At 38.4% G+C, this 14,680-nt stretch overlaps 1 protein-coding gene across 7 annotated transcripts in view; it reads right to left on the reverse strand.

Annotated features, from left to right (window-relative positions):
• Srrm234 (Serine-arginine repetitive matrix 2/3/4) overlaps nucleotides 1–14,680 on the reverse strand; it is a 661,659-nt gene that overhangs the window by 88,019 nt on the left and 558,960 nt on the right. For all 7 annotated transcript variants that reach the window (XM_090374230.1, XM_090374228.1, XM_090374229.1 and 4 more), the window contains one exon: nucleotides 11,077–11,370. In XM_090374230.1, coding sequence (XP_090230356.1) covers nucleotides 11,077–11,370 — 294 coding nt within the window. The remainder of the gene's footprint in view (nucleotides 1–11,076; nucleotides 11,371–14,680) is intronic.

Here is a 14,680-nt window from a genome sequence, read left to right on the forward strand (position 1 = left end):
GTCTGGAGACTACGCACCTGCGAGGGGGTCTTTTTGAGGTGTATAATGCCTTGAATGGTTTCAGCATACTCAATGCTGATAGGATTCTTCCTCTTGCCCAGATTAGTCACCCAAGGGGACATAAATTCAAATTCAAGAAAGACAGTTGTAGAATAGATGTGCTGAAATTTGCTTTAGTCGGGGGGGGGGGGGGATGGTTGATTGCTGGAACAAACTTCCATCTGTTGTTGTAGAAGTGGACAGCTTAAATAAATTCAAGTCAGAACTATATAAACATTTGGAGTTAATGGATGGGTGAAATGGGAATGTTTTTCTTTTTTTGTCTGATGCTATATAAGCTTCCTTTCTTGCATCATATGACAGCTGATATGGTCCTGCATTACTTTTTAACCAGTGACTTGATTATTTCCCTGGAACAGAAGGTAAGCAAAAAGCATGTAATTATTCATGTCGCCCTTTGATCCCCTTCACGAATTGGGATTACATTTGGACATCTCCACGAGAACAGCCTTTGAATCCAAAGATGCTCTCGTAATTAGGATTAAGGGTTTGCTTACCTTCTTTGCTGTCTCCCTTAATATAATTGATTTGATCTCACCTACCTATTAAGGTTTGAAAATGCCACAAGGTTATCAAATTGCAACAGGGTGCTTAATGATTTTGTAATGCCTGAGAACAAAGTGCAGGAGAAATTGTTCAAGTTAAACATAAGAAAGGCACCTGGGGTGGATGGGGCGGCAAAGGAAGTAAGAAAACCCTTAGCCATAATTATGAGAGCATCCTTGGACTCAGAGGAGGTCCCCACGGACTGGAGATGTGCAAATGTGTCCCCAATTCACAAAGGGGTGGGGGATCAAAGGGTGACACCAGTAATTACAGACCAGTTAGTTTAACTTCTGTTCCGGGTAAAATAATAGAGTCACTGGTTAAAGATGCATTGCAGGATCATCTAGACAAGACTGCTGCAATAATTCAGACACTGCATGGGTTTGTTAAGGGAAAGTCTTGTCTGAAAAATTTGATTGGTTATTATGATGTGGTTACAAAGGAACTGGATGCAAAAAATAATTTTGATGTCATATACTTGGATTTCGGGAAAGTTTTTGACACTGTTGCGCATGGAAGACTAATGTACAAATTGGAGCAGAATGGTATTAAGGGTAAGTTGCTACAATGGATAAAAGGATGGTTGAGTGGGAGAAGACAGAGGGTGGTAATCATTGGGTGCTGCTCTTCGTGGACTAATGTTATTTGTTATTGTTGTTATTTGGTTTTTAGGAGCATTAGCAGCTAAGGCCATATTGCTCTGGGGATATGCGGTGGTCATTTCTTGACCTTTCCGCATCCTCCGTATTTGGTGGTGACGGGCTCGAACCCCGGTCTAATCAAGAAGCGTGTGCTATGCACTGCTGCTCCTTCCCACCTGGCTACGGAGGCGCCTGCCCTAATGTTATTAGTGGAGTCCTACAGGGTTCGGTGTTGGGTCCACTGTTGTTTTGTATATTTATCAATGATATTGATGAAGGCATATCAGGCTTAGTATCGAAGCTTGCAGATGATACAAAGGTTGGCAGGGTTGTTAATGACAGTAATGACAGTGTGTTACTGCAACAGGATCTAGAAAATTTGTTCAGATGGGCTGAGAAGTGACAACTATAGTTTAACTTTGAAAAATGCAAAGTACTGCATATGGATTGAAGTAACCCCAGAGAAATGTACCAACTGTGTGGTACTACACTTAAGGTGGTAGAAAATGAAAAAGACCTGGGAATAATTGAGCAGTCAGATGTGAGGTTTTCTGAGCAATGCAGACAGGCTGCCAGGGCAGGTCATGGGGTGTTGTCAATGATTTACAGGAATTTTGCTAGCAGGGAAAAGGAGGTGACTGTCCCTCTGTATAAGGCAATGGTCAGGACACGCCTTGAGTACTGTGTGCAGGTCGGGAGGCATCATTTTAGAAAGGATGTAGATTTGCTTGAGTGTGTACAGAGAAGGGCAACAAGATTGGTGAGGGGAATGAAGGGATCCTCTTACCAGGAGAGGCTTAAGTTCTGCAAATTTCAGCAGCTGGAGACTAGGCACCTGCGAGGTGATCTGATTGAGATGTATAAGGCCTTGAATGGGTTGAGCACAATGAATTCTGATGGGATTCTTCTGCTTGCTCAGATTACGAACCTGTGGGGGCATAAATTCAAATTGAGGAAAGACAGTTGTAGAATAGATGTGCGGAAATTTGCCTTTAGCCAGTGGGTGGTTAATTACTGGAACAAACTTCCATCTGTCGTTGTGGAAGTTGATAAGTTAAATAAATTTAAGGAGGAACTGGACAAATATTTAGAGGGGATTATTTTGTAAAATTTTTTTTTTTTTTTTTTGACTGATGCTGCATATACTTGCTTTCTTGCATTACATGCTACTAGTACTACTACCTGAAGTGACTTTTTAATGTTTAACATCAACAATTTTGCTTCCAGTTTCATCTCAGTTTTCACAAAACTGTTTAGGTCCCAGTTAGAGTTTTATAAACTTCTGGGATCCCACACCCTAAAGAATTCCTCATACACGAATGTAGATGCAAAATACCCATTCAGCCTGTAAGAACCTAATTTTAACTATCAATGATCCTACTTTACTCAGCATGATCATCAAAAGTTAAACCATTCACATCGAGTGGATTAATGTGATTCTGCCCCTTCCTTCTACTGTTAATATAAGTAAAGTTTGCTGTTTTTCATGTCATTCTTTGCCAGAGAGATGTCTCTTAATCTCATTGGTTTGCTTAAACTTCTTTATGACTTGCCTGCTATTAAGCAGGCAAGCCACTAGGATGTATCTACTATCAATGCAGATAATCATTGATAGTTAATAACTCCTCATGTATGAATGTAGATGCAAAATACTTATTTAGTTTGGCAGCTATCTGAGAATGATTATCTGCAGTCAAACCCTTGATATCAAGTGGACCAATCTGATTCATCCCCTTCCTTTTAGAGTTTATATAAGTAAAGAAGTCTTTGCTGTTTTTCTTTGCATCCTTTGCCAAAGGTTTCTCGTAATCTGCCTTTGTAGAGTAGCTTATATATAGCATAGGCTTCTGTCGCCTGATAATTTATATGCATCCCATGCATTTTTCTTCTCAGTCTGAGTCTCTTTAGGTCATCTGACATCCATTTGGGTCTAAACTTGAAACAGTATTTCTTAGCTGGAACAAAAACCTAGTAGCTTCCAATATTACTTCCTTGAATGCTTCCCATTTAGAATTTGTTGTTGGTAACATCATCAGTTGGTCCACTGTACAGAACTTTAAAAAATCTCTGAGACCACTGTAGTCATCTTTACGAAAGCAAAAACCCTTCCCTTTACTCCTGATGGTAGTTACATCTTCAAGTAAATCCTACATCAGTACACTGCGATGACTGCCACCTACTAGTTCCTTTATCTGTAGATTCTTAATGCATGAATAATCACTGCTGATAATCAGATCAAGAGTGTTACTCCCTCTGGTTGCCTCTCTAACATGCTGCTGTAGAAAACAATCAATCATCCAATAAATCCACAAAAGCCTTGCTAGTGTATGAGTGACCAACCCGCAATTTCCAGTCAATATCCTGAGATGTTAAAATCCCCATTATAAGACACTCCGATTTACTGGCCCACTCTATTTCTCTGTATAATTGTTCCTTGTACTCATCAGAGTCATTTGACCTATAACAAACTCTTACCCTCATTTTTGCTTTCCCAGTGCTTATGTCACACCAAACTGACTCAACATTGCACAGTCCAGCTATGTAAACTGGATGCACTTCTTTAGATTTTATGTCTTTCTTAACTAACAGCATAACCCCTCCTCCCTTCCTATCCTTTCTGTACACATTGTACACTTAAAATTCCAATTCTGCATTTCTTATATCTGTGTGACACCACGTCTCTGATATCCCAACAATATCTGCCTTTAATGTCTTGGCAGAGTAGTGGAGAATTAAAAAGACCTGGAAGTAACTGCAGTCTAATATGAAATTTTCTGAGCAATACAACAGGCTGCCAGAGGAGGGGGTCACGGGGTGTTGTCAATGATATAAGGAACTTTTCCTACAGTGATAAGGACTGTAGGCAAAGTACTGCATACCTCCAGACATACAGGTCTGGAGGTATGCAGTACTCAAATGTGCAATGGCCAATACGCACTCTACATCCTAAAGTAGGATGTAGAGTTGCTAGAATGAGTACAGAGAAGGGCAGGAAGATTAGTGAAAGCAACAAAGGGTTGCTCTTACCAAGAAAGGCTTAAGTTCTGCAAAATGCAGTGTCTAGAGAGTTGGCACCTGCAAGGTGATCTGATTGAGGTGTATAAGGCATTGAACGATTTGAGCACGCTCAATGGTGATGGGATTCTTCCTCTTGCTCAAATTACGAACCTGAGGGGGCATAAATTCAAATTAAGGAGAGCCAGTTGGAGAATAAATGTGCGGAAATTTGTCTTTAGCCAGCGGATATTTTATTTGTGGAATAAACTTCCATCTGTCATTTTTTTGGGAAGTTGATAGCTTAAATAAATTCAAGGAAGAACTGTACAAACATCTGAAGTGAATAATGAGTGAAATGGGAAGTTGTTTTTTTTTTTTTTTTTTGGCTGATATTACTTGCTTTCTTGCAACATATGCCTCTCTTCTAATGCTTGGTCCAGTATCACATCAAACTACAGAAAATAGTCTCCTGAAGATTCTTTTTCAAAGCTTGTAACAACCAACCTACTTATGACTCAGGAACTAGATTGACAAAATCTGGACCGATGCTGACTGCAGTACATGGTGGGACTCTTGTAACTTGCCATTGTTGAGTTAAAATTTTACTGGCTCCTGATGGAGTGGGATCTTTTCTGGTCTGTTGACTCCCCATCTCTCCTGGAGGAATGGGTGAACAGTCTTATGATGGTTTGCCTAGTGAAGAATCATGCTGGCTCCATTGCTGGAGTGAGATTTTTGCTAATCCCATCTGCAGAAAGATGTTCTTCTTCTGACTGATCAGATTTCTGTCCCCTTGAGGGGTGGGAATTTGCAAACCCAGTCCTGGGTGGGACGTTCTTTCTCTGAAGATTGCCATGAGAATTGCTAACCACCATGTGGGGCAGGATTTGGACCTCACTGTCCATCAACACTTTTCACTTTTTCTACTCTTCTATCTTCTAAATTTCATTGCAGTACCTTCTACTTTAACCCCATCTATTCTGCTCTAGCACCTAACTACACCTAAGCCCAATTCTTCATCCACAATCCTTCTCCCTCATTTCGCTCACTTTCGGGTACTGCTTTAACTATTTACAGCAACTCCCAAAAGTACTGCTGTACAGAACCTGTCGTGCAGTCACATGGCTAAGGATGGGAGTCAGGGGGCTATTAGCCAGGTTCCTGTTACCTCCTGCTGTGAAATACCAGAAGCTGGCCAACAACAGAATGAAACAACCATACATTATACTGACACAAACCTACACTTCACCCACATGGCTGAAGTTGGCTTTATACCAAGTACAGAAGTATACTTGGTATAAAGGGGAACTGAGGTATAAAAGGGCAAATGAGGGGAACCCTGGAGACCACAAACAAGAATACATGACACATTTGATATTTGTCCTTCCTGTAAACACTCTATACTTCCCATATTAAAATTTTGCACCCCTTATATGTGAGTGACATGAACTCCAATATCTCCACAATTCATATGCACAACAACGTTTGTATAAATAAGAAAATAAATTTTCTGTTTATTCTCTGGATCAGAGGAGTTTACTCCATGGTCAACTCCAATGCACACTGCAATACTTTTGCATTTGACTGACCACACCACTATGCTTACTTAACTAGTCAATATGCACATGCCCAAGACAGACTATATCACATGTACACAGATGCTGCAAAAGATGGATAAATTAGTACTGAGATATGTCTGCACCTTGACTTTGTGTATAACATTAAACATTTACAAAATATATAATTAAGGAAAATACCACAGATGAAATTTATAAGCAAAGGGAAGTCTTATAATATACCTATTTATTTTCAAGTTTATTATTAAATTTGGGCATATTGATATATATATATATATATATAAATAAGAATTCACAAAGAATTTATATTAGCAAATTTGGCAAAATTCAAGTTACGGCTATGCTTTAGTAATAAAATAATCATACTGAAATATCATAAAGTAAAAAGACTAAATGCACAAAATATAGTACAGTGAAACCTCTATAAAATGGCCACAATTTGGTGTCAGAAAGAAGTGTCCACCATAGAGGTGTTAGTTTTGCAGTGTAGCCTGCTTTAATAATTTGGAAAAATGAAATTCACTGTCGCTGGGTGCTTACTCACAATTTTAATTGATTATAATAATGCATATTTGTGTTTCAATTAATTAATATTTAATAAATAAAACATAATTACTTTTTTTCTGTATTAAATATATTTGTTTAGTACTATTTTTAATTACACTGAATTTGAACAAAAATTGTGCAGCAAAGCAAACAGCTCAAGCTAGTTAGAGTGCCATGTAGGAGGAACTTGGGAAGGGGGAAGTTGTCCTCTGAATCACGGCCTTATCAGATGTATGGCTGGTTTGATGTTAGCAGAGCTATGAGCAATGGACATGATATTAGCAAGGGGGATGCCTTTGTGTATGTGCTTGATGTAAGAAGTGTAATGATATTAGGTGCCAACTCAGCCCTGTTATGGGCCTTTATGAAAGGCTTAAATAACAGGGTGGATGCTGTCGAAGGAATTAAATTGGAGTGCTCATCAAGCTTTCAGCTGCCCACATCAATGTCAGAGCTTGCACTCAATCATTGTGCAACACGGTGGCAACCCCCAAGGCAGAATGTGCTAGTCCCACTGGAACTAGTTGTTGTCAGTAACTCTACTGTCAGGAAAACAGGAAATATATTGGGCAATAAGGATAGGTGGAAGAGGTCTAGGGGGTATGTCTGCCAGAGACAAAATATGAACGTAGATCAGATATCATTTAAGGGCACAAAAGGTGATACTGTACACATTGACACTATCATGATCACTATAAAATGCTAGATCTATTTTTGTATTTCTTTCTGTGCACTACATGCCGTCCTTATGCTTCATCATCAGCCATTTTTCAATCCACTACAGGATGAAGGCCTCTCTAGCAACTTTCCAATTCCTTCTATTTTGGGCAATGGCCATCCATTTACTACCCACAAATGTTTGTGGGTAGTACTAACGTTTACTACCCTCATGAATTTCATCTATCCATCTCTGTCGTCTTCCAGGTTTTCTCCTAGCTCCTCTTGGGTACCATTCGGTTATTTTCTTAGTCCATTTGTCATCATGTCTTCGAGCTATGTGTCCTGCTCAAGACAATTTTAGTTCTTTAATTTTAATAAGAATGTCCTTTACTTGAGTTTGCTGCCTAATCCATGTGTTTCTCTTCTTATCTAACAGTCTGATTCCCAATATAATTTGTTTCATTCTTCGCTGTGTAGTTCTCAGTTTCTCTTCCATTCTTTTGGTGAGTGCCCAAGTTTCACTTCCATAAGTCATGTTGGAGAGTATACAATGGTTCATTATTTTGTTCAGACAAATTGGGTTATTACTCCTCAGTATGTGACTATATTTCCAGAATGCTATCCATCCAAAATTTATTCTTATCTCTTCAATTCCAGCCATTTATCATTCTTACAGCTAATGGCTTGTCCCAGATAAATATATGATTCCACCTTATCAATTACTGCTCCTTCAATCATTATATCCCTTTCAGTGGCATACTTGTTCATCATTATTTTTGTTTCAGCCATATTCATCTTTAGTCCGCATAAATGATTAAGAAATTAACTAACTTACTAACTCCGCATAAATGATTAAGATTTTCTTCTAATTCTTTGGAAATATTTCTGATGATCACAATGTCATCTGCAAGTCGTAATTGGTTTAGGTACTCTCCATTCACATCGACTCCTTTCTGCGACCAGTCTAATCTTCTGAAAGCTTTCTCAAGGGCAGCAGTAAACAGCTTCGGAGATATTGTCTCTCCTTGTCGAACTCCATTCTAAATTTTAAATTTTCTACTGTATTTGTCTAGTCTAATAAAGGGGGTAGCATTCTCATATATTTTCTTCAAAACCATAATATATGGGGTATTTAAGCCTTGTCTTTCCAGTGCCTGAAACATTGCCTTATACTGTATGGAGTCAAATGCCTTTTCATAATCCACAAATGCCAGGCATAATTGGTGTTTTATATTCATTTGCTTTCTCCATTAGCTGTGATATTATGTGAAAGTGATCCATAGTTGAGAATTCTTTCCTAAAGCCAGCTTGATCTTTCGGTTGATTCTCATCAAATATTTTTTCTAATCGATTAGTAATGACCCTTGTGAACAACTTGTATGGGATAGCAAGCTAATTGGTCTCTATAATTTAAAATTTTGACTTATCTCCTTTCTTATGCAGCAAAACTATGATTGCATTATTCCACTCTTTACGCATCACATTCTAATGCATTTTGTGAAGAGTTGCCAGTTTTTGTGTCATGTCTCTTCCTCCCAATTTTAACATTTCTACAGTAACTTCATCTCCCCTGGGGCCTTCTGATTCTTCATTTTCTTCAATGCATATTCTACCTCATCAGGAAGGATATTGGGTATGTCGTATGTGTTACTAAGTTGCAGGGGCTTAGAGGGGGAACAGGCATTCTCTGTGTTATCAGACACCCAGTCTAAAACACTGATGGATCTAATTTCTTTGTATTTTAGAAGATTTAGGAGCAGTTCGGTTGACCTGCCTCCCTACACGTTCATGATCCATTCATGAACGTGTAGAGTGGTTCTCTTCAAGATGCCTGGTCAGCGTGAAGAGGAAAAAAGGCCAAACCCTCTAGCACATGATAGCAAGACAAAACAAATGGCCCTCAGTCCCCAGCGGCTTTCACTCTCCCTCTTATGGCAGCGAGAGGATCAGAGTGGAAACAGAGGGTACTAAGAATCTCTGGGTACGGCCAGACTGCCATGCACGGAAACTGAACTTGGCCTGTTACAACGTAAGATCGCTCATCGGTGAAGACAGGATATTAGAGCTGGAAAAGGAATTAGAAAATGTAAATTGGAATATCATTGGTTTAGCTGAAACAAGAAGAAGAAATGAATCACTTATAAGTTTATCAAGTGGAAATCTGCTGTACACCAATGGAAACAGTGCAAGGAGCGAAGGTGGAGTTGGCTTTCTGATCCATAAAGATATAAAAAAGAACATTTTGGAAATCAAAAGTACATCACCAAGGGTGTCAAGACTACTCAGGATTTTTAAGAGGTACAAGCTGAAGGTTATAATGATTTTTATGCACCAACATTGAGCATGATGATGAAGAGGTTGAAGAAATGTACACTAAAATTGATTCTTCTAGATGAGCAGAAAACCCCTATTATAATGGGGGACTTCAATGCTAAGGTTGGAAAGAGACAAAACAGCACAGAAAGGGGAACTATAGAAAATTTTGGAATTGATGAAAGAAATGAGAGGTGAAAGACTTGTGGAATTTGCAGAATCTCAAGGAATGTCAATAATGAACACTTTTTTTTTTCAAGAAAAGGATGAAAAGAAAGTGGACATGGAAGAGCCCAAATGGATTAACAACTAATGAAATTAACTTCATCCTCACTAACAGAAGATATATAGTGAATGATGTTACTGTCCTGAACAATTCCAGTTTTAGATGATACTGTTTTAGAGCTGTATCCTCGAATATTGGATCTCGCCACGATGTTTATCATAACCTCAAAAGTCATCAATCATACTACATGATGGAAGAGATGGGAAAGGATTGACTAGAACTTAGCTCTTGAGACTAAACATGGGTTCCACCACTTCAAGCCTACAATATGCAAAGTGGTGGTATTGCACCGGTTGATGAGAGTCATCTACCACCTAGTACTGCCTGGTAACGCAGAGGGTCGGATGGCTGATGCCATATGGAGTCAAATGTCTTTTCATAATCCACAAATGCCAAGCATAATTGGTGTTTTATATTCATTTTCTTTCTCCATTAGCTGTGATATTACGCGAAACAAGGTAAATGTTGGAAGTGATCACAGAATGGATGCACATTTGATATAGATGTAAGAAAAGAAAGGAAAAAAAAACTGACTGGAGTAAATAATACAAAGGTCTTTGAGATAACAGAAGTGGAGAAGAAGCAGTATGTATTGGAACTTAGGAATAAGTTTGAGCTTCTGCAGACTGCTCAAGACCAAGATATTGACGAGGAATATTACAACTTTCTGAAAGTGATAAAGCCCGAGAAACCTACAGGGAAAAAGAAATCCAAAGAAGAAAAAATTAGTCAAGAAACTTGTCATGATGAACTGAAGACGACAAATGAATTGCAAGATAAACACTGACAAGGAGAAATCTGAGTATACTCAGTAATGCAAAACCATCAGAAAGAGAATCAGAGAGAACATAAGATTTAACACAAGAAAAATGGTACAAGCATTAAGGGAAAACAAAGGATTTAAATCAGCAGCCATGAGCAGTAATACAGAAAGACAAATGATACTGAAAGTGAAGAATAGCGATGGTATACTTATAAATAACAGAGAAGGCATAATTCAAATAGCAGAAGACTACTATAGAGAATTATACAAGGAGCGAGGGAATAATGCCAGCAGTGGAGAAGATGGATCACAAATTAGTCCTCATGCTTATTTGTTTGTAACTGTGTGATTAAATTATAATCACAATAAATCTTTTTCAGATTTATTACGATATGTGGAAAATCTTGCATATATATTTTATATCATATTTCTAAAAACACCAGTTTGAAAAAAGATGGATAAACTCTGTCACTAACTATATTATAATGGTAAGAGAGAGAAGGGGTCTAATCGAGTAAAAAAGACACACTGTTCATTGTAACTTCAGAGAGTTAGCAGCTATGTGACCAAGCCCCATTTAATGTAAATAAGGTTTTGGCATTGTGATTTTTGAGTCTTACCTGTCTAAGGCTAAAGAACAGCAATTTTAAATAAAAAAAAATATAACAATAAAATAATGATACCAACCTTGAGCTATTTTTAAAAGAAAGACTTTCGCTACGACTACAACTATGGGTAGAACTGTGACTACAACTTGAGCTACGACTTTTACTACGTCTAGGGCTGGCACTTTTACTGTGTCTGGGGCTGGCACTTTTCCTATGACCATGATGATCCTTATCATATTTTCCCCTGTGAGAACTATGAGATGCTGAACGAGATCTTGAAGGAGAAGCACTATTTTTATGTGACGATGGCAGAGGGGAATGTAATGGAGAATGAGGAGACAAGTTTCTTGGTGGGCTGTTGCTTTCACCAGACCTTATATAACAAAACAATGTTTTTATTATTATTACTTAAATTTTAAAAAATATATTAAAAAGTATTTAAAAATAGAGCAGTGATTCTCATGCAGTAATTCTGGTGACTGTGGTCATTCTAGAGCCATCTGTATATTTCTATACATTTGAACAAAGATTGTGAAAGGAATTTTGTCAGTATCATTTCTTTGGAAATGATATGTCTGGCCTATATCAGCTGTTGTATACATCTGACTGTTATTGCTGTAACAGTTGATACTGGACAGATATGCCAAGGGCGGTGATGTTTCAAATGAATCGGAAGCTAATGTTCAGAAAACAAACTTAAATACAAACCTACATGAGGTGTGTTAGGGTATTAAGCTATACATAAACACTTAGCCTTAAATGTGTTTACAGTAACATCAGGACACCAAGATCATCAATAAAATGAGTGAATTTGAAAATTCCCGGCAGCCTGAGAATGACAAAAGCTTTCACAGAGTTAGAACTTTTGCATGCCAGCACAGAATCTGTGAAGCAGTTGGATTCAATGGTAAAATAACAGTGGGGATATGCAACAGACCAGAAGATTGTGAAGAGTATGGATGTCAGATGAACTAATTAGACATGTGACAGAGAATAAAAAGGCATCGGATACATATAAAATAACATGTGACACAGAAGCCTATGATAGATATAAGCTGGTTTGTAACCAAGTCACAAAGGAGGTTAGGCAGGTGAAGGAAGATTACGAGAAATCTTTGGCGAAGGATGCAAAGAAAAACAGCAAAGAGTTCTTTACTTATATAAACTCTAGAAGGAAGGGGATGAATCAGATTGATCCACTTGATATCGATGGTTCAACTGTTGATGATTCTACTCAGGTAGCTAACAAACTAAATGAATATTTTGCATCTACATTCACACATGAGGAGTTATTCAGGGAGGGGAATGCAGGAGGTGTATTAAACTCTGGCAGTAAGCTAGATAATCTTGTAATAACTGAGAGTAAAGTGGAGAAGTTGTTGTTGAAGATAAACAAAAGAAAGGCACCTGGGGTGGATGGAATCTATCCAGTTATATTAAAGGAGACAGCAAAGGAAGTACGCAAACCCTTAGCCATAATTATGAGAGCTTCCTTGGATTCAGGGAAGGTACCAATAAGTCATTTGCAGATCTCCATAAGACTGGAGATCTGCAAATATGACTCCAATCCACAAAGAAGGATCAAAGGGAGACAGGAAATTATAAACCTGTTAATTTCACTTTTGTTCCAGGGAAATTAATGGAGGCACTGGTTAAAGAAGCATTGCAGGATCATCTAGACAAGACTTCAGTTATAGCTCAGACACGGCATGAGTTTGTTAAGGGAAAGTCTTGCCTGACTAATTTGATTGGATACTATGATGTGGTTACAAAGGAACTGCATGCAAGGAATAACATTGATATCATATATTTGGATCTTAGAAAGGCTTTTGATACTATTGCACATGAAAGACTGCTTGAACAAATTGCAGCAGTGTGGCACTGGAGGCAAATTGCTGCTAGGGATAAAGAGATGGGAGAGTGGTAATCAATGGACACTGCTCATTGTGGACCCATTGTTGGGTCCACAATGAGCGTTGGGTCCATTGTTGTTTTCTGTATTTATAAATGATATTGATGATGGTATATCAAGCTTAATGCCCAAGTTTGCAGACAATATGAAGGTTGGCAGGGTTGTTAAGGACACTAATGACAGTACGTTACTGGAACAGGATCTAGAAAAGTTGAGCAGATGGGCTGAGAGGTGGCAAATGAAGTTTAACCTTTGACGTTTGTTTGTTTTTTAGGAGCATTAGCAACTAAGGCCATATTGCTCCGGGGATATGCGGTGGTCATTCCCTGACCTTTCCGCATCCTCCATATTTGGTGATCGTGGGCTCGAACCCCGGTCTAATCAAGAAGCGTGTGCTACGCACTGCTGTTTCTGCCCACCTGGCTACGGAGGCGGCTTTAACATTGACAAATGTAAAGTACAGGAGGGCCTCGCATAACGCGAGTTCGATTAATGCGAATTTCAGTTAACGCTATTTGAAAAATTATACCACTTTTCACGATGCAAATTTCCAGTTAACGCGATCATTTTTTTTTTTTTTTTTTATGCGATAGTTGAAAAAGATGTGAATCGCGCGTTAAGCTTACCGCGGTAATACTGTCAATAAACAAACGTTTGCCTGCTGGCCGACTCTGTTCCATCGGAAGAAGACGTGTTACTTGTTTGTTTCCTGCTAATAAAGTCAATGCACACTTGCATAAAAATTCAAAATTTTAAATGAGCCAGATGAAAATGTTACTGCGAAGGAGATAACAGTAAAAGAATTAGATGAAATCTTTCGTATCGCATAGAACCTCAAAAGGTTTGATGTTCTCTGCGATATTTATTTCGCCAGGGCCCAGAGAAGATTGTCGGCTATCGGAAATTGATTGATGAAAAGAGAAAGTCAACACTGTTCAAATATTTCCTCAAAAGTCATTTCTTCATTGTGTATTTTATGTCAGAGGTTACCAAACTTTCTCGGTTCACGGCACTCTTAGTCTCAGTAATTTTTTCAAGGCGCACTCAGACCAAAAGAAATACCTAACAGTTCTGCTTAGTAGTTAGGTACAAAAACTTAATAAGAAATGAAACTGAACTACCTCTAGCTAGTAGTTCGTACGGAGTCCGACAGATGTCGAGTATCGCTGTGTTTCCCTTGAAAATTTAAAATATTCCGCGGTGTGCAGTTTGGGAACAGCTGTTTTATGCAATAAACATTTAATTCCATAATTATTTTCACTATCTTTTACATTGTATACAGATAAAAAGTTATTTAAAAAGGTATTTTTAAAATTCTTTATGGACATTCCAGAAGGTCAAGCACCAATTATAACCAATTATATTCAATTAACGCGTTTCCGTTTTGCGCGATGCGCTCGCGGGATGAATTAATCGCGTTAACCGAGGCCCTCCTGTACTGCATATGGGTAGAAGTAACCCCCAGAGAAATGTACCAACTGTGTAGTACTACGCTTAAGGTGGTAGAAAATGAAAAAGACCTGGGAGGAATTGTGTAGTCAGATATGAAGTTTCTGAGCAATGAAGAAAGGTTGTCAGGGCAGGTTATGGGGTTTTGTCAATGATATATAGTAATTTTGCTAGCAGGAAAAGGAGGTGATTGTCCCTCTGTATAAGACAATGGTCAGGCCATACCTTGAGTACTGCGGTAGGTTAGATTATGTTAGGGCTGAGAGGTGGCAACTGAAGTTTAACCTTGACAAATGTAAAGTACTACATATGGGAAGCAATA

The sequence above is a fragment of the Mastigoproctus giganteus genome, chromosome 5 (assembly GCF_048544385.1).
Source record: "Mastigoproctus giganteus isolate SK-2022 chromosome 5, ASM4854438v1, whole genome shotgun sequence".
NCBI lineage: Eukaryota > Metazoa > Arthropoda > Arachnida > Uropygi > Thelyphonidae > Mastigoproctus > Mastigoproctus giganteus.